This window comes from Strix aluco, chromosome 7, assembly GCF_031877795.1.
Source record: "Strix aluco isolate bStrAlu1 chromosome 7, bStrAlu1.hap1, whole genome shotgun sequence".
NCBI lineage: Eukaryota > Metazoa > Chordata > Aves > Strigiformes > Strigidae > Strix > Strix aluco.
Genome location: NC_133937.1, coordinates 15,329,473 through 15,353,584, shown reverse-complemented (window position 1 = coordinate 15,353,584; position 24,112 = coordinate 15,329,473). Strand labels below are relative to the sequence as shown.

The following is a 24,112-nucleotide window of genomic DNA, read 5'->3' as shown; positions in this document are numbered from 1 at the left end:
GTTTTAAGGTATGATGCTGGATGTGTAATGAAAGAACAAGAACATGCTCCCCAACAGTAGGCGTTACTTGGGGAAAAAACAATTGTAAAGGTAAGGAAACAGCATTGTGTCTTAGTGATGAGTTCAAAGGCGTCTGCTTTGATATGGCTAGAGACCAGAAGTAAAAAGGAAAGAAAGCTGTAACACTATGGGGCACTATTTCTAAATACAGATTAGAGGTGATATTCTGCCAATCCTGGCCCAAAACAGATCATCCTCAATGTGAAAAGTGATAAACACCTTTAACAAATCAGTCATTGAAGCAAACATGGAAATTTTAATTTAGTGTTTGCTTTGGTAAATGGCAAGGTCACTGTAAATAAAAAATCTGGTTCAAGAAAATAAACTGGGACCAACTGATCACAAACTGATTTATTATTGCTATTGTTAGAGTTAAATAGTATATTTATAAAAATTAGAGAACTCTACTTGAAATCAACTGGACCAATCAGCTCAGCATACTGAAGGGATACTTGAAATTTAAAATCTAACATCCAATAATTAAATAAAGCTTAAATCAGACATGTAAGGCATAGTTCTAGACGTGGTTCAACGACCGTTAAAATCAGAAGACCATAAAGTCTTCAGGGAGTGCAAAAGATACCTGATAAAAGCTAAAGATAAAACATGCAAAAATATTAATATCTACCAGAAATTAAATTGAGCTAAACCTGCCAAAAACATACTACAACGCTTATGATTTTTCCAAATGTTCTGTGTAAAAAAAAAATTCAAAGGGAAGCGCATGGGGCTGCCATAAGATAAAGACTGAGTAGAGATCACAGTATCACTGCACAGCCTCAGAGCTGAAAAATGAGGATTATTTCTCTCAGGTTTGAGCTGAGTGATTATGTAGAACATGAGCTTAGGCAGGCAGGTAAAGTTGAAGCAAAAATAAAAGGTTTTAAATGTATTCAAATCTATAATCTCCATCCTGGAATTCAAATGCTGGTAGGTCAGCAAGGATTTTCCCATACACCTAATCAAGGCTGGCACAATATTATTGCTATAATTTGATAGCAACAAGTGTAATCCCTATGTTTAGGAAAAGGAAATGTATATTCAAATGACAAAGTCTATGCATTTGATCTCAGTAATGCAAACATTTAGAACAATCTTTGAAGTAAATATTACCTAAGTAACTGCACATGACTGGAATATTCATCAGGCTGCAATGTTTACTGCAGGTACAGCATATGCTAGACTTGCTAACTAATTTTACAGACAATGGAAAAGCAAAAATACTAGTTATGAGTTAAAATGGAGAAGATGGCAATGCACAACATCTGATGATGAAGATGCTGATCAAAAGAGACAAAAAAGCAGAAATAATTTACAGATAGTGGTCCTGATGGATCAGCATTGGTACTCACTTCATATAGTCTTTTCAATCTATGTATTTCAACATATAATAGTAAATAATATTTTTAGTGTCAAAAAACTAGTGATTAGTGAAAAAATAGCGTAATTTTGTTGGGATGCACTGTCAGAACACAGACAGATTGGAAGAGCACAATAAAAGATGACCCCAAATATTGCAGCAAAATAAAAGGGATTTAATTTGACAGCATTAAATGACAAGCTTTGTCATTCAGGAAAGAAAGAAATTCTGGTATATGCAGAAGCTGTTCTAAACGAAACACAATCTGGAGGACCACCTGCGTGTTCTAAGGGGTCAAAAAAATTACTATTAGCAAACAATGATGTGCCAGCCAAAAATTTCAAACAGAACAGCATACAAGACTTGCATACAAAGCAATTAAATAAAATTCTAGACTACAAATGAAGAAAAATAAAATTAAATGGAGAAAAGTACTACTAGGATAATGAAAGGATGCAGAGGTTATCTGGAAAGCCAAACATAAGAACTTTATTTAATATGCCAAAATGGAAAAGGGATTTAACTTCCTCTACAGACAAGCAAAAGAGATTAGCATCTCCTTTCATCCCAGACTTCTAAGCTGAAGGGCAATGTTGCCCTAAAATATATGTTCATCATGAATAAATACTTCTAATACTTCAAAATTTCTAACCAAACCTGAGCAAAAGTAGGAGAAATAACTTCATGTAAAAGCTTAACTATTTTATGCATGTATTATTAAGTGATGTTGCCTATAAGAGTAGAGGACTGGTCTCTCCAATGTCAGTGTTTCCATCACATCTTAAGTTTTAGCTGCCTTAGCACTGCCATTTCTACAATGAATCACTAACTTTAAGAACACTAAATGCTTAACGTAAAACATTTTTTTACAGTACATGGACCTGGATACCCTGCAAGATCAGATGGAGGAACTATTTTTTTTTATATAATTCATATAAAGAAAAGTACAAAGCTTGTGCATAACTGCTTGGTTTTGCCAACTACTTCCATGTAGACATTACCATGCTGCGTATTTGTGTGGTTCCTTGCACAACAACAAAGTACTAAAGAAAATACAGATAAGAGTTATTTTTAATCATATCGAGTATCAAGATGTTACAGTTGACTTCAAAGCTATCCACTATACAAGATAATCCAGTTCGTGTTTTTGACTTACTCTGTCTTTTTCAAATTCTACCACTTCTGTTTCCCATTCCAAAGAATCTGTGTCTATGGCTGAGTCATGGGAACTATGGGCCATCAACTGGCGGAATCTGGCCTCCTTTTCTAACTGATTCTCCATCTTCTCCCTAGGCAAAGAAAATAATTATTTATAGACACAGCCAACCCTTTTAAATAAACTGATACATAATGGTTTTGTCATGAGATCCTTTATATTTTGTTCTCTAAATCAAAAATCCAAGCTGTGCCAGAAGCTTGCCCCATGCTTCCATCTTTCCAATATTCTTGGGCTGCTATCAAATTGACTTCCCGTTTCTATATATTGTCCTAACACACATTTTTTGCATTACTTTTACATGATCGAAGTGCACAACTATGTTTCTAACATGTTCCGAAATGCATTTAATTTACCCACAGATGAGCTGCATCAGTATGCTCAGGACAAGTGGGGCATGATAAATATTGACAGCAAAACCTCTTCCACAACGTACTGAGAAGATGTATGATGCACATCTTCCTTGCATTCATAAACCAGTGAAAATACAGTTGGGAGGAACTATAAACTGCAATTAATCCAACTTCAGTGAAAGAATCCCATATTGCTTAAGTGTATCTCCACAGTACAAAGCTTAGAATATGTCTTAATATGATAAAAAGGTTAAGATAGTAAGACTTAAGATCCTGTCCATCCAATAATTTCCACAATAACTAAAAATACAGGCAGTGCCCGTAGCTATAAAAATACATGGTTCACTTGCAAACACAGCTAACAAACCAAAGTTTTTGGCACAAACTTTCACGCAGTTTGATCATTTCTCTAACATACTTTAGTTCCTTCAGTTCACGAACAGCATCATTTTTCTGCTTTCTCATGTCATCCAGATTCCGAAGAGCTTCAGCCAAGTCACTCACAGCCCGGTCTCTCTCCCTCCTTAAGTTGTCACACAAAGTCCTTCAAAAGCAAAGAAGTTTCAATTCAGTTACCTATCAAAGTAACAAACTAGTTTTACCTCATTGCGTAATTAATGCAAAATTTTAAAAAGCAGTTTCAAAAGATCTCGCTCTTAAAAAAAAAAAGTATAAGGAAGAAAAAAGATACGTATGTTAGGTCTTAAGGAAAAGCTTGTCAAGTTAATGGGACCTTTCTTCATCCCTTCCAAAACTTTACTTCTACTTATCTTCTTTAATCTACCAGAAAAAAAAAATGATTAAAGCATTTTCCCTTAGTTTCTTACATATGGTTAGTAGCAAATATGTTGGGTACTGTTTGCGAAATGTCCCCACAGGTAAAGAGTTATTTGCAGGACTACAGCTGCAGCAGGATTAGGTATATCATGCCTAAAATAATGCATAATTTGTTGTTCCTACATAGCAGTGCTGTTAGGCTCTATGGTATTTACTAGAGACATATTATGGGCATGAAAGCACAGACAAAGCAAAATATCTTGTAAGGTGCCCTCAAGTTTAAAACAGAAATAATAAAAAAAAAAAGCTGCAGTATGACAGCTAATGCAGAAGTTGAAGAAAGTATGAGCAAAATCCAGCAAGCCCTAGAATTGCATCAACTGCACACAAGGTGTTACAAAGATCACTTGTGTACCATCTAGGATTTGTTTACCGTATACTTTCTCTTTCTGCAACAATCTTATCCCGCTCTTGAAAGGCCCAATCTCTCCTACACTTGGCTACTTCTGCTTCCTGGACAGCTTCTTTTAGTTCTTGTGACATTGCCTCATATTGTTTCCGAAGCATTTCAATTTCTTTGTTTGCTCTTTCTATGTCTAGGGTAGCAGAATCTTGTATCTAGGAATTAAGAAACATAGGTAAGTATTTCAAGCACAGTTTTTAGGTAAGTATGCACAAACAGCTTTTCCTATATGTGTGTTGCCCAATGTATTCAATTCTCATGTTTTCATGAAAAATGTTTATTTATCTTAAGGGCAACTTTAGGGGAAAAACAAAAGATAAAACCTTCTGTAATGTATTTCACCCAGTGGCACATGAGTTTGTGTGAATACAATCTACGTGAATAAGAATCCTCACTTCAAAATAACATCAGTGAACATTTTGTATTCCAGGGATGACATTTCATGCTTCTATCTTGTTCTGCTTAGCAGACAAAAAATATTCAAGGATATTTAGAAATCAGATGCGCTATTACACACAGTTACACTACAGATTTCCTACATTAATGTATGTCATTTACCCTGGGACAACTAGATGTACACATTCACAACAAAGACTTGTGACTCACTCAGGTGCCTTAACTCCAAAGCAGAGCAAAAAAGTTTTGTTTGACTGTTTAGCATTTTAGATAAGAATTACTTTCTTCTTAAATTAACTTGTTCCTCTAACATTCTCTATGTTGAACAAGAGAGATGGTGCAAATAGCAAGACAAATATGCAGAGAATACTCCAAGCTTGCAGCACAACAAATACAAGCCAACTACAACAGTACAGCCCACCACAAGCACTGAAGGCCACAGGCTTACAAACAACTGTGTGGCTAATTTCAAGAATAAAAATAAATCTAATGAATCTGACTAGACTTGTCATTTGATTAAATTTTGGAAGAATGTTTTTGAGATCTGAATGTATCTGTATCAAAGAGAGACTATTAAGTCACAATTAATACACTTTAAAGGCTCTTTTTTTTTTTTCTAAATGAGTTATAATTATATTCAAAATTAAAAAAGCACTGAACCTTAAACCCCAGATATACATTCTCACTGCAACATTAAAAAATAAAAACAGCAACAAATATGACCAGAGGCTATGAAGAGTCATGTCTGGCCTTTTAATTGTCTCTTTCATTTCCAAGGATCACTTTCTTCTCTTTCAGTCCACTGGCAGGAAAAAGACAACCAAAAAACCCGCTCAGATCAACAAAGCAGACATATTTGAAATACATGTTCTGATCTGGAATCTGCCAAAGTTGAGCATCTGACCGGGTCCATTGCTAAGTCACAGCAAAGTTCACCCAATTTTATCACTTCCTTGATAAAAGCAAAAGTTTCCAAAATCCCACTGGCTTGGCCATGAAGAACCAAAGACATTGAAAGATTTATTTCCAGTACAACTGAAAACATAGTTTAATTGCTTCCCCACACACTCATTCAGACTTGGCAAATCAGCATGACAGGCAAGACTAAAAACTTTTTTTGTACTGGTAAAGGGTTGGTATTCATTGAAAAGAGAATACAAGTTTAATGAAAACAACCCAAAATACCTAGTTTAATATTATTTCATATTCCTTAATTGGTTCATGAACATAGAAGTTGTGATACTATGCATTTTCATACTACATTATATGTAAGCATTTGCAGTTGTATGTGAAATCATACTTAGTATCACACACAAGACAAGAGCATCAGTAAGTGTGCAGAATTGTAAGAATGTTACTACCCACACAGAGACATAAAGTGTCAGAATAGTATATTTATACTAAGAATGTGTACAGATCAGAAAATTTACAATCACACTTCAATTAACTTCCTTTACGAAGTATTAGAAATAGCTAACAGCCCAAGCAGGTCACAGGCATGAACAACATGTTATAGACGGCAACAAGCCTACCAGCAGGTAATAAACTGCTTAGCCACCTGCTGGATCACAGTATTTTATTTGCCGTTTATTTTTACAAACAGAAGCTTAATATGAAGCATGATTATTTCTTTCAAATAAGAAGTTCTGTCACTATTTCTTGAAGAACGTATGTGCATTTATATGTAGGTATTAAAATGACTTGGGGAAAAGGGGAAATACACCCAATGTGCCCAGACTAATCTCTTAGAAATTACTGACCCTTTGAAGCCAAGAAAGAAAAAGGCATCTGTGAAAACTTGCAATACCTGACGGGCTTGATAATATTCCCTTAGTAGATGATCTCTCTGGATGATAGCTTCTGTCCTCTCTTTCCTGGCAACATCTCTCTCTTCTTTCACTGTCTCTATATCCTTGCAAGCTTGGTCAAGTTCCTTCTGGGCCTCAGCTTTGTCTTTCACTTCATGACAGTATTTTTCCAGCAATTCATTCCTCTCACAAATGGCTCGATCTCTTTCCACTAGAGCTGAGTTTAGTTCCTAAAACAAGATCCATTGTTTGCAGTAGGTTAAGTACAGAAGAGAACAGTTCATCTTTTCAACTGGAAACACACTGACACCTTAAAAGCCTAGATAGCTTACCACTAATGTTCTGAAAAATGGGAGCAGAACAGGACTGTGCTCACATTACATATGAGTAAGTACTAGCAAAGAATATTAAATGTGGTATTAAAGATATCACACCATCACATTAGCACAGTCAAAATGTCTGCTAATTTTGCTAATGTCAAAAGTAAGCAAGAATCTGGGAGCACTCACAGTTTTGAGGAACCTAAATCAGGGAAGGTTATTAACCAGTCAGACTTGGTGTTTTAAAAAAAAGGCTTTAAATATGGCGAACAGCAAGAATATATTGCAAATTTTAAGTAACTGCCTTGATTTTATAGGACTGAAATAATTTAGACAACCAAGCTACATAAGTATCTTATAGCTTCCTCATAAGTTTTAAAGGGACAATGAAGTCATATTCCAGTAAGATACCAATTTGCAAACTACAGAATGTTCAAAGTTAAAACTACAGTATGCCATAAAGCAGAATGACAGTACATCTTACTAAATGTGGAATTCAAATGCATCATAATGAAAAAAGATGAGGCAAACGTAGCTCTAAAACACAATCTGTCCTTTTAAAATAGTTTAAGCTAGACTTCCTATTGGAAGAAAGAGGCATTGAAACAGTTTAATTTCATGCCACTGAAATTTCAGATGGTCCAGCTCTCTAAAAGCATTCAGCCAATAGCTACAAAGAAGTCCTTCTACATATAGGCTCTCCTATATGGAAACTACTGATGCTTTGGTCTCAAAAAGATTACCAGAGATAACTGACATCTCAAAAGCAAAAGACAGAAAGGGTCCAAATACTTAAGGATAGAAAGACACGATGTCGTGCACTGACTTTCATTCTATTTTGCTCTAGAGTTTGCAAGAAATAAAATTGAGTACTTAAAGCATGGATGACAACTGCATTTTGCTGTACTAACATAATTGTTTTTGAGGTACGGCATCTAATTAAGGCTAGTCAGACTGTTAAAACAGTTCTGTGACGATATTAAGAGATATTTTTGCTGTAGAGTAACAGACAAGCACTAGAATTAATTACACACTCTGTGAACTTTAAACATATCACTGAATGTCAATTACCAGAGCTCTCAAGTTTTTTCAACATCAGTAAGAGCTTCCATTGCTCAGTACCTCTGAAGAGAGAAATCCCTAACTCATCTGGTAGTGCAGACAAGTTTTAGTACTGGCAGCAACGACTGGCACAGCTTAACTATAATCTGTATAAAATGTGCGTTCAAATGTGTGTATAAAACTTACACATAAATATTAAGTCTTTTCCCACATGCAGCTGAAAGTCATCAAGTATGAAGGCAGAGGAAAAGTTCTCAGCAAGCCCTTCATTAAACAAGAATTTACAGTACTTTAAGGTGATTGGAAAAAAATACATATTGTCACAGTTTATTCCAGCATGCTCGATATAATCTATCTGAATAAGAGCAGCCATTGCCTCCAGTGGTCAGTAGTAAAATTTCACCTCTGTCTTTTTCCTGTGACATCTGCACAAATTTACAACATGACAGCACAGGGCAATGTGCCATTTGGCCCTGACTAGAACAGCTTCTGTTTGGAAACATTACAGTGGTTTCATTAGAAGAACAATTCTGAATTGGTGAAAAATCCTCATGTTTGAAGGAAGTTCTCGCATCTGAATATAGTGCGGTAAGTATACAATACAGGATAAAATACAACAGGTCTATTGAACAGAGGGGAAAGCTGACTACCACTGAGATGAAACACAACATTCTAAGTATTTGCTGGAGCAAAACATTATGCCAAACAAAAACACCACTGGGGAAAATAGAGGGGGAAATTTATAACATGTAATCCCTAGCTTTGAGCGGCCAAACTCATGGGAACTTAATCCAAACTGTCCATAGTGCAAAATTCTGAGATTTCTTCTGTCATCTCTAAACGCAGACAATTAGTACGTTTTGGATGTAAATTAATCCATTATGTTTGGGCATGTGTGACCAATAAAGCTTAAATATCTAACTAGGAAATTGACTGACTGACCTCATCAGTAACTGCTCATGATATAATGCTTAAAAATCAACCTCTTCTCCATTTCAGTTGCTTCTGCATTTCTTTGGAACACAAACTACAAGCTCCAGGAAAGAAACTACGTAGAATAAGTGCTATCAGTCAATGGGTGCTATATAATAGGGCACTTAAAGCTGCTATACATCACAAGGAAAGTGAAGATCATTAAGTTACATTTTGGCAAGCACCAGACCAGCTATTCACCAACAGGATTAATCCCACATATGCAGGGGCATCTTTCAGGATATTATTTTAAGTAAATGTATCACTTGATCAACAAATTTTTTCAGCCTTTAAAACATTTGCCTTGCCAGAACTAGAAAAATCTCTTACGCACTGAATGCAGCTGCAGAGACCCAGTACTATGTGACACAGGAACATACCTGCTCACAGGCAGAAGAGCCACAGCTACAAGAAAGGATAACAGGAACAAAAAAAAAAAAAGCTCACAGTACTGCTATTTTACACCTTTTAGTACATTATAGAAAGAGTTATGCCTGCTTTCTGATTGGCCAGTTCCGGGCGTGAAGAAAAATACATGTCTGTGCCCTGCCAGCATCTCACTCATCAATCCTAGGCCCTTTCTGGTTCTTATTCAAACAACCTTCAGGTCACCTAGGTAGGAAGGAATACCCATGTATTTAAAAGTTTAACTTCCTGCCCCTTAAAGCACTTTGGCAAATTACTCATAATGCCACAATGACAGATATAGCAAACTGAAGCAGAACAACTCATTGTGGCTATTTCCATCAGTATTCCTTATTAGTTACCCTGATTCCACTGAAATCAACAGACATTTCTATTGGCTTAGTGGCTTTGATGATATTAGAACAGGTATTAAAACCTCACTCCCTGTAAAAGCTAAAATACATAGCTGACAAATACATAGAGTTGAAAACTATGAATTCTTGAAAACCAAAGTTAGTTATTTTTAAAAGCTCTAATGCCATATGTCACAATCCACATTATGTCCCTCAACAATGGTGTTATTTTAAAAAAGTTCCACATCCTGATTTTTCATGAAGATCATTTTGTACAAATGTAATGCTGTGAAAAAAGTAAAATGAGATTTATAGGCAATGGAATACGTTTGCTTGTATCTATTTCATGCTAAATGAAGTATTTGTAAACCAATAGGTCAAGTGAATGCATGTCAGCTGAAATGAAACCGAGCAGCAAATCGTGTTTTGGAAATCCTAACAGCATCATTATAACATGGTTGTGATATAAGCATTTCAAGAACATATTGCTGAAAAAAACAAAGTTCTGGTTTCACACACTTTAAGGCATGCCTGAGTTCTACTGAAAGATCTTCAAAATATCCTCTTTAACTTAAAGGCAGAAGGAGGGCAAATGAGTAAGAACATGCATGTCAGCACAGGCTTTGCATAAGTATTTGAGACTACATTATCATGTACCGTCTTAAGTCATAGTAGATAGTATCCAGTGGTTCCTGTAGAGGTTAGAAGTTAAAAATAATGAATATTTAGAGCAATGTTGTTACAGAGTATTACTTGAGAAGGCACAGAAGACTAACGCAGTAAAGCAAGGATTTATAATCAGCAGAACAGAATTAAGTCAAGTGAATATCAAATTTCAACTGACAGGTACTCTATTCAAACATGGAAGCTTAATAAATTGATAGTAAAAAGGACAGCTATAGGAAAACAGCACAGAATTTCCTCTTTGCAGCACATTCCTTTTTTCCATTATTCAGTCATACATTTCTGGATTCTAGCATCAATGTATACTCGTTTCCCTTCCCCATCAAAACAACAGGTTAGTACCTGTCTTAAAGCTTCCATCTCTTCACTAGCCACTCGCTTCTCGGAAGTGGTGTTCTTCAGTTTGGACTCTGCAAGCTCCAGCTCTGTTTGAAGTTTATCTACCTCCTTGATTACTTGATCTCTCTCACTCATTATGAGGCGGTATTCATTGAAAACTGAATCCCTTTCTTCCTTGTATTTTTCTGCATCCTTTGCTGCTTTTAGCTGCATTGTTTTGAACCTTGTCACCTCCGACTGTAATCGCTCCATCTCTCTCTGCAACTCTTTGTTTTGTGCTGTGGCGTTGCTTAGTTCCTGCTGTACTGATTCAAACCTAAAAAAAAGTCGAAACACCAGTAAGATATTTGTTCTTCATTTTCCTTTTTCATACATTAAGGATTTGGCTGGATAACCAAATGTATCCATTCGTAAAACACAACCGCCGAGGACTTCTCAGACAACTTACTCTCAGTACTGCAAAATAAAACTTGGACTAATTATTGCTTTAGGAGTATCAGCGAACCTTCAGGAATATTAGAGAACAACTTTAAGGAACTGAAACATTAAAACTGTTAGAAATTATTTAGGATTAGTTTAATTATTAAAAGTAAATTTCTGACAAATTACTCTAAAAGGAATGCAAAACATTACCATTACTTAACAGCACAAGTTTAACTTTATTTACTGCATTGAGCTCTGCTCATCTTAGAAATTACTTCCTTCTCCCAGCACACACTCTCAGGCATGTGGGAAGGAAGGGAAACAAAGGCAGAAATTGGAAAAAAGAGAGTAACTTCCACATGCCCAAATATGCCACAAGGTTGGTAATGGATAGGTCAGAGGAGAAAAAAAAGTGGGTTTACAGTAAAAATGCAGACAATGGAACTAAAAACAGGTACTATTTTCATTAGTACATCATCCAGTACAACTGAAATGCAAAATACCTTACCATTTTAAAAAATTACTTTTGACAGTTAACACAGATGAAAACATATGTATTTTATCACTACAACCTACTGAAGTATAGCACAATCAAAAAAAGAACATAAAAGTTTAATTTAATTTATAAGTAGTAACTTTTCTGTTTATATTGACAAAGCATTCTTAAAAGTGGGACTATAATTCCATACAGAAGTTCACAATTAGGTCTAAAAAGGAACTTCTCCTGAGAGCTGTGTTTTACCACAACTGGACACTAAGATTACATGTCTTTTCCAAAACTCACAGGTAAATGCCACTGATGGAAACACAGTACCAAACCTGCTGGACTTCTAGGGTTATCCAAATTTCAGGTGCCCACAAACCTCTGGCAGAGTTTGTGCTCTCTCGCTCTCACACACATCCCCCACCCTGTTTAAAAATGCAATTTCTTGTCTAATCCAGCATGTTGCCTGACCTTTCCTGAGAGAGCTGTAAAACCAATTTCAAATATTTCCTCAAAAGCCTCAGTGTATTCAAAGCATTGCCATAGCTTTACTGAGGCATCTGCCAGTAATTTCAAAACCATCGCCCTGTTCCTTTCAGGCAATTCTTCAGTTTAAGATATCATTGGGCTAGCAGTACAGGAGACCTAGCATTACAATCTGAATTTCTTTTTTCTGTTCAGAACTGTGAGCATGACGGTAAGAAGAATATACTATAGGAGAAGTACAAGGATGTATCAGACTACATTTGACTATGACAAACCACCTCATTGCCATGACAGAACCCACAGTACATTTGCAAATTATTTGGGGGGTCAAATCAGGAAGAACACTGTGAGGATACAGGGGAGAGTGAAGGAGAAGAAATTTAAGACAATGTTTGCCAAGCAAAAGAAAATATCATAGGTAAGGAGGAAACAAAAAATCCTAAAAACCAACACAACCAAACCACAACAAGCATATGGAAGTTATCAGAGGAAGAAAGGAAAGTCTGTGCCATAGAAGGACATTCATATTCAATAGTGATAATTAAGGAAACCTGAAAGCAAAGTTCCAGCTGAAACACCTTGGTTCTGCTTGACCTTGCATTGCCTCCTAAGGAGGAAATACAGGCAGCTGGATCACATTTTCCAGATGCCTTCTGCAGAGATAGTCCACTTCTAACAGCTGTTGTGAAAGGGAATAGCAGGGTTGGATGGGTCAGCAGCAGTTTCAGTTTATAAGGAGCAACCACTACTAAAAAAAAACCCTCACCAGGACTACCTGCTTTGTCTTCAATGCAATTGCAAACTATGGGCAGATATGTCTGAGTGCCATAGCCCACATTCAAAATGCAGAGGCACACGTGTAGGGTAAGGTTTAGCACAGAGGAATTAGATAGCCAGTATAGCTAATTTGCAACCTGCAAACTATTCACCAACTAAATCATCTTGGTAGCATTCATATGCTTATGTTATTGTGACAACGTTCCAGATAAAAGAAAAAAGGCTTAACATTTCTCTGATATTTAAGGCCAAAGAGTAATTTAAAATTAAACTAGGGCTATCAGTAGAGTATTGCTCTTTCTGCTGTCTTTAAAACTTATTTATACTGTGTTTACACTTGGTGTTAATTTAGGAAAAAAAAAAAATCAGTGCTGCAATTTATGACCCACTCATCCTCAAACTACAAGTTTGTTAAACCTTATATTCTGAAAAGTATATACACCTGAAAGGCATTTTAAAAATTTTTTGTCAGTCACCCACAGAAATATAGTTTTGGTTATGAAGAAAGGATATAAACATAAGACAAATAAAGGTTTCTATAAATACAAACAAATAAAATAGAAGTCCAGACCCAAAGCCAACTGAATAAAATGCAAAGATTCCTGAAATTGAGTTATATTAATTTAGTTGGATAACTGGTTCACAGGAACATGAATATCTTTCATGAAATTCTTAAAACCAACCTCTGCTCAGTATCAAACCACACTTTCCTCTAAAGAAGGAGACCTAAATCACAAGGCCATAATACAAATACATTAAGCTTCTGCATGTATCAGCATGGTTGCAGTGTTTCTGGAGCATATATGAGGCTTTGCCTCACTTCCAGGAACCTACGGCAGTTTAAATTACATAGTTTTTTCTCGTATTACTCATATTCTCCTATAACTTAATTAGATGCATCACAACTATGTACATGCTATTCATGTGTATATTACTATCTATGCTCAATCTCACCTTTTTGAAATACTAAGTCTATAAATGTGAAAAAACCCCACGGGTTTCAGCTTTGGTCTGTGGGAGTTGTATATTATACCTAACTTATGTCAGTGAAAACATTCTCAACACACCCACAGATGCTCTTTGGAGTCATTATGTATGTTAGTATTCTTCCTATCCCATATGGGTAACTCTGTAGGCTTACTATCAAGAGGAGTGGAGAGAGGTTAAGTGTGGTGTGACACAGTTCTGTGCCCTTCTGTTTTGGCACTTGTGCTGCTTGTAGCATCAGCGCTTGCTCAGTGAAGCAAGACTCCCAGACATCTGCATCCAGTGAACTCTGCTGCCAGTCTGAAGCTCTGTCTCTGAGAACCTCTGCAATTCTAGTATCATGAAAAGTTAACTTATGCTTGAGAACATCTTCATTTGCTAAACACCTTTTAGGAATTATAGCCTCTTATTTCCTTGTTTTTTATATTTAAAGAAAGATATATGTGTTGATGTGCTCACCACCCATTGAGGAGTTTCTTTGGAACATGAAGCCTGAGGTTTAACAAAATTTTGTTGGAATTTGACTCCTGTGTCTACAAATAAGACTAAACATAGCTTGAAAAGCAGAATATCCTTTTCTCACATGAGCTAAACAATGGTTAAAATTCCTCATACAATTCCAAAAACCTGAGAAATCCTTTTCTCAACAAAAAGCACCGTTTCTCCAAATAAACTTCCCCATCACACCTTCTAGGACCTTCCAGAAAATCTTATATAGAAACACATGCTTACTCATCAGACAAAGATAACATACACTACAGAAGAAAGTTAGAAAAAATAGTTAGAAAAGTATTTGTGATTCTGTAACAGATAAAATAAGGTGTTAATTAGAATTGCTACTGCCTTCACAGAATACCTGAAGGGTATCAAAACCTGATTATACCTTCTAAGAGAGGATGAATATTGCTGCTGAAAGTGTATTGCTGTGTCCCTTTGCTTCATTAACATGTCAATCTGTTTCTGAAGACGTCTGTTTTCCTCCTCAGCCTGTTCTAGGCGGCTCAGATCCGTATTATGACTTGCGATCTTCTCATTGTACCGTTTCCTTAGGGCATCATAATCCTTCTTCACACCCTCTAGCTTGTCCATTGCTGTATCATAAAGTTTATTTAATATCTCTGATGATCCATTTTGTTTCATAACCTAAAAAATGCCAGAAACACTATTAATAAACTCAAGTTTTTATCATTCCAATAAATTTAATTCAAAATATATATAAAAACAATATTAGAACAAAACTATACTAATCAATTTTAATAATCATTCTTTTTAATGACTAAGGAAACACTGAGCCTCTTCTAAGCATTACCTCTGCTTAATGTTAACTGGGTAAAAAAATCTGCTTTATCACAACTTAGAGTGCACAAATTTATGGAAATCTCTAATGGTAATTGCTACCAACAACTATTAAACCCACATTGTTTTCAAAGCACTTTTGAGGTTTTAGCAAGAGGTAATCGTTATTTGATGACCAAGATGATGGCAGTAAATTTGGAAATGACCACGAGGTGGCATTCATGACAGGTTGCCTGTATCCTCCATGAACAAATTAAATAATTTAAAACTTCAAGAGAATAAAATCTACCCTAAAAATGTTATACACGCAGGCATATATCCTAATATTCATACAATATTTCATCTGAGAACTACCCACAGAGGTTTGTGTTTCAAAAGCTATTCATGAAATACGAACTGGAAAAAAACATCTAAAACATGAATAAAGTCTGACCTGAATCTTAGTTTCAAATTAATATCCATTGACAAAAATCTTGTTGTAAATAGCAACATTGATGATAAATGGTCAGCAACAACAACAGAAAGCCCCTCATGCGCTTCAGAAAATCTAGTCCTCCTTCCTTCTCAAGAGACAAAAAAAATGTGCCTGAAATGAGGCCATAGCGCACCCCCCCCCCTTTTTTTTTTTTTTTAAATGCTATGCTACTTTTTTCTGGTTTTGTCTTTTAAACTGAAATTTGGCCTTCATGGAGCAATGGGAAGAAACAGGAATGCTTTATATGGAGAGGTGTCAGGAATTTATACAATCTTAACATTAGCCTACAAAGCTATGTCCCTAACTATCTGAAAATAAAAAGTATTAAAAACTGAGAAGGAAAAAAAGACAGAAAATATGAGTTCTATAAAAAGTTGAAACCAAACACTTAACAACTACCTTACATGCACAAATTGGCTCCTCATCTTCTTTTGTGTCTTATATTCAGAGTAAGGACCAGTTCCTGAACATGGAAGAACCTGGATGCCTGCAGACCAAAAGGAAAGGCGACCAAAAGAGACTGCCTGCTCTTTGCCTGCTACTCACTGCCCATCTGTAGCAGATAGCAACCATCACTGTCAGGAAACCACTTCTCTACACAGGCAAAATAATAGAGACAAAGTTCTTCAGCCCGACACCAGTCTCCTTTAACTAACCAAGATATGTTAAAGCAGCAAGTTACTGTTCATAAAGCCGTCCTGGAACAAGGCCGCACTTTGGTGAGAGTCTCATTGGCAAGGCTATTTCCACATACATCCCTATTCTCAGTGGATTCAGCAGCATAACCCACACAGAGTTGGGCCCATGAGTCGCTAGCATGCTTCAGTGAACCATTTCAGATAAGCTAAACATACAATAAACTGGAAGCATATGTAAAGTGTAAATACATGTTGATTTAAACTCACTCAAGAGCCACTTAACTGAAGACTACTTCCCAAAACATTCTGAGAACAGGTTTGATAACCAAGTATTTGAGAATCCAAACAGGAACAAACCACTTCTCACTGTCTAAAGCATATATGGAATGTCTTTTTGCTGAAAACATACTAAATAATTAAAGAAGGATGAATATACCAGAAATTGGATGGAATTCAGCATGAACTTGCTAACAGGGATTTGACAGAGGAAGACAGAAATGCCATAAACAGGAAGCAGTGTAATAAGGAAGGTCTCCCATTCAAAATCCAGTCTGAGAAAAAGTAAATAGTCCCAGCTGGACCAAGGAAGACAGCCATAGCAACAAGAAACTTCACATGGGAGCAGCAGAAACTTAAGCTGGTCAGCTGCTACGCAGCAAATCCACGACAATCCCACATGAAGACTAACTCGATCAAACATTTTGCTCTCTGAGGCCACAAAGATGTGTTTTGCTATGGCCTGATGATGAAACAACACATCAGAGGGGTCAGCACAGAGTTAGACTAATTCAGATGAGAAATGACAGACAAGCGAAGACTTCTGTCGCCCCTTCGAGACACCATGATTCACTCTGACATGTTGAGAAATGGAGTTACACAACTTTCTGACCGAGAGTCACATACATAGTTCTCTTTAAAGGTTTAATCGTGATGTTGTCATGAGACTGAATTTCTTTAAACAAATACTGATACTTCAGCCTCCTCCTGTGCCACCAGATAATTTCAAACTTCAGGACAGAACTTCCAAATAAATAGTCTTCTCTTGGAGGTTTTACATCCCTGTTTTGCAGACTGCAAAACTAAGGCACGGAACAATTAAGCTATTTCCCCAGGTTTACACAGCAAAACATTTCTGCTGTCTTCTGAACCAAGCTACTAAACCATTTCGCATTAGAACTCTCAAGATAGGATCAAAAGGAAATACAAATCTTCACTCCTCTTTGCACTAGCCCTCAAGCACCCCCTAAAGCACCATTCAGCACATCCAACTTGCTTTGACCTTTGCCCCTCCTACCCTAGCAAATAATTATTTTTGTTTGCGTAGGTTTTGCTTCTGAAGCCTAATGTTTGACTTGCAAGTTTGCTCTATGAATCAGCCTACACACAGTTAACCGAGATACTCTGTTTAACCATTCCACATGTTGCTGTAACTATTCTAACTAAATGATCAGTTTTTTTCATAGGTGAACCATGAACCCGATATGATCTCCTCATTATTGCTCCTCACTATTACTCTTACTTTTCTTTCTTCACGATGTGTGAACAACGCTGTCCTGGAGACAGCCTGTTATATACAGTTCTGAAATGTCCCCCTCTTTGAGTACTGAAAAGCTTGTCTTTTTTTGTTTCAAGTTCAAAAACATTAATCAACCTGTAGCTTTGTTCTAAGTGAATAGCATCTCTAAACCTAAATAAACAAACTTAGCTCTGTCACTCCCCTAACCTTTACGGTGTCACTCAAATAATTTAAAACAAAACAAAATCAAACTCATCTCTGTCACTCATTTTTTTACTGTGATTCTTTCCAAAAAAAACCAAGCATAGCATGCAAGTTTAAAGCTAGCCCTGTCCCATAAAATACCTTAGGAAAACAATCATCTTTTTAATCACTTTACAACTTCAAGCTGGGTTTTTGATGCCTCTGCACACACTTAAAAAAATAGCATGCATATACAATCTTCCTCATGTACATTTTTTTCTTAAATTTCTTAATACTACCTAATATTCTATATCCCTTTCTTTTTTCCAGCTAGACACAGAAAATCAATTAGTATCCAAGATCTCATTTTCTCCCCTAGTGCTGTAAAATGAAAGCCAGATTGTACAATCAGTAAGACAAAAAAGGCAGGAACACTACACATTTGGTTTTATTGACTTTATCAAAGGAACAATTCATGATCTCTTCCAGCAGATACACTATAAGCTGTAGCTTACCTGCTGCTGCTGGCTGCGCAGGTCTGTTATCTCTTTCTGATCCTCATCATGAAGTCTCTTCATTTCCTCACATGACTGCTGGAGATGATTATGTTCTCGCACCAACTGCGTGTTTTTCCTCTTCAAGGTATCCATGTCCTCCTTCAGCTGTGACTGGTCACTCAGGAGTCGACTGTGCAATGTGCTGTCACGGCACACAAAAAATGCTCTTAGCGGCCAACTTGCTAGGACAAAGTCCTGGACTAATTAATTTCAAGTTTCCTACCAAGAAAGCAGGTCAAACTAACTCAGTTCTGCATATTTGAGTATTCCAAGCACCAGGGAAAAAAAAAAATTAGAAACAAACAGGACCATAAATATGAAAATATGTGAAAGTACAAAATACTGTTAAACCGCCTCAGGAGAGATGATGGATTTATGCCACCTACCAATGCCATTTCATAGCCATTTAAAAAGCAAGCAGATAGACAAACAGAAATGGTGTAATACAAGCATAAGATGATCCTGAAGATAATAGGAATTATCCCACTAAACACCTCCACTTTCTCTCGGGCCCCTCAGCTGGGCAGCAGCTAACCAAAATACAAAGAAATTTTTTTGTAGTTTTCATCTGTGTGCTATTATTTTTAAAAAACCTAATAAACAAAAAACCCCAAACAAAAAACCCCCAAAAAACCAACAAAACCACACTATGTATGTTTCAACTACATTCAAGCAGGTAAAAAGTTGTCAAAGTTACTCCAAACTTCATTATGCAAGCATAAACAACTGAGAGCCACATGAGGAGGCTATCATTCAGATTATAATTCAAGGTAGCAGTCCAAAATTAGACCAGATCACTGCTGAAAAAGAGCAGAAAAATCAACTGAATGTATTTTACTACTGAAAAACAAATAAAGAGTGACATTTAGATACTGACAAGTATTTTTGTCGTTCAACAGAATGAATCAAACTGACCTCTCACACCTGCTGGTAAAATGTTTAAAGTCCATCTTTATTAAAAAAAAAAAAACACACCACAACACACAGCAATGAATAGAACCAATTTACATTTTAAGATACTTTATATTCCTTCCTTATGAAGTGAAAAACCAAAATTTCCTGCACAATGACCCAAAGCATTAAAACCTTTCCTTAAAATTAGAACAACCTGCTACAAAAAGAAAAGCGTTTGACAGATTATATTCATACAATTAAACACACATAATCTTTGCATGTAGGTTATTAATCTGCTATCTGTTTTTTGTTGGAATGGTAACTTTTTTTTTAAAGCATGGGGTTTTAAGAATTACTGTAGGAAAATAATATCTGAATAGCGTATTCCACTCAATTCCTTTCTTTACCCTGAGAATTACTCATAGGATGAACAGGAGTTGCATGCATGGATTTCAACATGTTTTGTCATGTTTTGGGCACCTAACTCCAGCAGTGAGTTTCAGCCTCCCTGAAGTTTTAAGTAGGAAACTGAATTATTGAAATCCAATTAAGTAAGTTCTTATAACAAAAAGAATTACCTCTGAATCAATTAAAATTTGCTATACTTTCTTCTGACCAGCTAATTTTAGTCTGTAGGAAGTGCAAATGCAAAAGTTTTGCTTGTATATACGCATCATTTTGTGGAAGCCTAAATTGTTCATCTCCGAGGCATATGCTTATCTTCTTGTTACACTTGAGTATTTCAATCAATCACTCTATCTTTTAAAACTTAGAGGTTTTCTCCTGATATGAGAGGGTAAATCCTTTTATACTATCACAAAAATACTGAAATAAACAGAGTGTAACACAGTATGGTTTCAGGCACTACAGAACTTCTGAATAAGGTGAGCAAAACACCAATTTTTTTAGGATAAATAATACAAGTGTTTCACATCAGCATTCAATGGACAGCAGTAATTCAGCTCTGAAAAAAAAAAAAAAATCCATCTACAATGTATAGAACACTAATGCTTTGTCCAGAATTCACTAGCAAATGAAAATGCTTGAAATCCTCAAATGAAACTAGGAATAAAGTTCTTCATAAAGAAACCACACAACTTGCTGCATCTGCACCTGTCAACAGCCTTTGATACTGTTCTCAGGCTTTGGAAGAAGAACTCAAGAAAACAGTGCTTATCTTTAAAGGCTTGAAGAGCTGTGGGTGAAAATGTTATGTAAGAACAAGCAGCCCCCAATAAAAACAGATGCTGTCATTAAATACTAGTCATACTTAATAGTATATATTTAAGTGAAACAAACTTCAAACCAAGAATTTTCTGCATTTCTATTTCTAAGATGTCTTCCCTTCAAGCAAAAAAACCCATGTTCCTATTTGCATCAACAACTTATTTTTAAATAGAAATACATGCTAGAAATAGTCACCATTTTCTTCCTATTTTATTGCATTTTCATAAAAGCTTGCAATTGTTCTAAATCTGTGTTAAAACTTACACAAACCAGCATGAGAGCTATCACAAGCTATTACAGTAAGACATGACATTCTCTCGAATTGTATTCTGCCCTCCAACCTGACAGTAAAACTATTGGATTATAATTGCAAGTCAGTAACCAGGCTTTCCTTGCCAGTGTCCCATCAAGACATCAGGGATTTCTATCTCAAATTCCTCAAAGTAAAACAAGCAATCCATACTTTATAATTTCCAATAGGCCAGAAGTGTTTTATCTGATGCAGGCCAACATTAATCTTGCCATTAAAGTGGAAAAACATAATTAAAAAAACTATGATTAATATGTTCTAATACTTTGTGATCTAGCACAGACTCGTAAACTCTTATTATGTACAGCTTTACTAATACTTACTGATAAAAATCTGCCTCTTTTGCTGCTTCTTCACATCTTTTCAGTGTCTTGGTGTGTTGATTCTGCAGAGACTGTAGGTCTGACATGGCCTTCATGCACTGAATCTTCAGTCTTTCATAATCATGATTTGGTTTTGGACTAGGCCTAGCATGGAAGAAGAATATGAAGTCAAACATCAGCTGCTAAAGAAAATGTAAAGTCTGGGAAATTACTATCCGGTAAAAAAATATTATCACACAACTGTCGATACTGAGGTTATATTATGCTTTAATTTAAATACTTTGCATTAAGATGTGACCACAAGTAAAAATTCACTGGCTTTAACCTGTATGAGTTTTATGAGATGTAACATCTAATAATGAGAAATTCTATCACTAACACAGCCAAAAATAGTACTACGCAAGCATGTACCTCTCTTTTGAGCAGCAGTATTATCACAGAGCAGAACTGTCACTTGATAAAAGAACAAGTCAATCACAGTACGTTCAGCTCTCCTGTGCTACCACGTCAAAACTCTCAAAGAAAAAGCACAGAGTTGCAGTGAGAGTGTGGCTGAGAAGAGGCTGCCAAAGTCAAGTGGGGGTGCATGGAGACCCAGGCTAGGAAAAACCTATCTAGGCAGTAGCTAGAGGACCTTGTCTATAGCTCTCCAGGAAAATCAGGGTTAGGGTTGAGAGAAAGACCTCCAATGGGACACCAAACACATGTCTCTGTGCTGGCAGAATTTGACCAGTTTGACTAATCCAGCATGGAATTTAAATAATTTGACCAAGTCATGCTACTAAATTACATATCTGATTGAGTGTTACCATGTTCTTTTAAACTACTATAAGTGAATGACAAAACATGTCAGAATCTACCTCATATTTCCATAAAATAACCCAAATTTGATTCAAATAATTATTGGGAATCTACAATACAATATAATCTCCAATAAACAATTTTCATTGAACTGAACAAAGTGGAAGCCAAACTCAGTCAGAAAAATTTCTGACTGAAATTTTTTTTTACTTTATCAGGATGATTGGGAGAAGAGAAATTTTCTAAAATAATCTCCCTTGTCAAGCAATTGACCAACATAGATTATGTCTAAAATCTATGGTCCCTGATCATGATACCTTTATTTATTTATTAGAAAAATCATAAATCAAGCTAGAAACTAAATTAGCAGGATTATGCCGTCTGGTTTTGAAGCACTAAGCTTCTAAAGGAGACTCTAAATTGAACTCTTCCTCCTCTGCACAGTCACAACATTTTTGCACCATTGAATTTTCTAGTTTCAAAATGAAGCTTCTGACAGCTGTTCCTGTGTCATCTCCTGGGTCTCTTATAACTCCACGGGCAATAAAAAAAAACAAAAACAAACCAACCAAAAATAAAACAATTGCTTTCTAATTTAACTCTAGTTTATCCTCATATCAGATTTGCTCTGCTGCTGCACAGATCACCCTTTCTCCCTCCCACCTCACTCTCGCAACAGGTTTCGCTGTAAGCGCAGCCTGAAAAGCAATCAGAATTCTCTCTGCTTCATACAAAACCAGCAACATGGATTCTGGAACTGAAATGCAGCTGTCAATTAAACCAAAATGAAAATGTTTTCATACTACTGCAGCTGTGAGAGTTGCTGAAAAAAACAAAATACCAGCCACATCTGATTCACAGACTTTTAGGGAGTGTGTGTACACTATGAAGGTGCTTTTTAGAAACCCAGTTGTATTTGGGTTGCTGAATAGTAAGGCCTTCAATTGTAACTCCTCTTTTTCTCCCTTCTCCAGAGAAATGCTTCTGGGGAAAACAAAGCCAAAAAAACCCTTCCTTGACTGACAGGCTTTAGCTACAACTAAAGTCAAACTCAAAAAGTAACCAAATACTCAAGTCACATCCACAGGGATGTCTTTTAGGTTTTCTTTTTAATTCACTTTTTGGGGGTGCCAAAAGTAGTAGTACATTATTCACAGAGTGTTACAGATATATAACCACAAACACTGCAGTGGTCGTCTTTTAAAAGACAAACCTAGTTAGCATAAGTAAAACTCAATTTGAAATGTTCACACCCTTGACAAAATCACTAAAAACCCAAGTATTGATTTAAATTAGATTTTAGGGTGAAATTATTGAAAGTGAACACCATCTGTCCACCACAGTCATTAAAATGACAACATTAATTGAAGCACCGTTTAACTCTCAGTTAAAGTGTTAACCTTACTGAGACCCATTAACACATGTTCAGATTAAGCTTGTAATCATGAATTCATATTTGAGTGAAACATTTCAGTGTATGAATTTTTACTAAAGGATAACTATTAGGTAAGTCTCAAAGCTATGAGGAGAATTTGTTCTACAAGTCTAACATCAACCATCTGTATGTCATATATTGGTGAAGTAACACTAGCACTATTCTAAAAACAAACAAACAAACAAATCATATAAACATATCGATACCATGTAGGTAACTACAGAAACGCACGTATCTACACAATGAGGAAGGACAAACAATGCACAATGCCACCAGTAACATCCTGCGTTCTAGCTCATTTACATGAAGTAAAAAAACACCTGGATAGCCAAGGCCGTATGGTTCCACAGTGCTGTTCCAAGGGTTTATGTCTCAGCAAGAAACACAAGGATATACACAGGAGGAATATTGGTCAGAAGTCAAAAACCAAAACTGCCATACATACAAAGCAGTCCATTCAAACACATGTAGTGGTTGACTCTTGTTTAAGTAAGACCACCACAGTTTTATGCTGAAATGCCTCACAAGATACAGAAAACTCTGATTTCAATACAGGAGAGGTGTCAGTTACTATTTTGGAAGCATTGCTTCAAATGTTAATAAAATTTAAAATGCTAGTGTCAAAGGTCCAACTGTTTTTCTGATGCTGATACCTACTTAACAACTCTAAAAACCCTTTGTATTCCAGTGGAATTACCCTGAGCATAAATCAAGGCCACAGTGAGACTGACA

General features: G+C 36.1%; 1 protein-coding gene across 4 annotated transcripts in view; it reads right to left on the bottom strand.

The window, feature by feature from the left end:
- DLG5 (discs large MAGUK scaffold protein 5) overlaps nt 1-24,112 on the bottom strand; it is a 109,550-nt gene that overhangs the window by 30,548 nt on the left and 54,890 nt on the right. For all 4 annotated transcript variants that reach the window (XM_074830551.1, XM_074830553.1, XM_074830552.1 and 1 more), the window contains exons 4-11: nt 21,145-21,288; nt 18,349-18,532; nt 14,609-14,868; nt 10,572-10,884; nt 6,433-6,663; nt 4,200-4,384; nt 3,408-3,533; nt 2,577-2,709 (exon numbers count right to left, since the gene is read on the bottom strand). In XM_074830551.1, the coding sequence (XP_074686652.1) occupies nt 2,577-2,709; nt 3,408-3,533; nt 4,200-4,384; nt 6,433-6,663; nt 10,572-10,884; nt 14,609-14,868; nt 18,349-18,532; nt 21,145-21,288 (1,576 nt within the window). The remainder of the gene's footprint in view (nt 1-2,576; nt 2,710-3,407; nt 3,534-4,199; nt 4,385-6,432; nt 6,664-10,571; nt 10,885-14,608; nt 14,869-18,348; nt 18,533-21,144; nt 21,289-24,112) is intronic.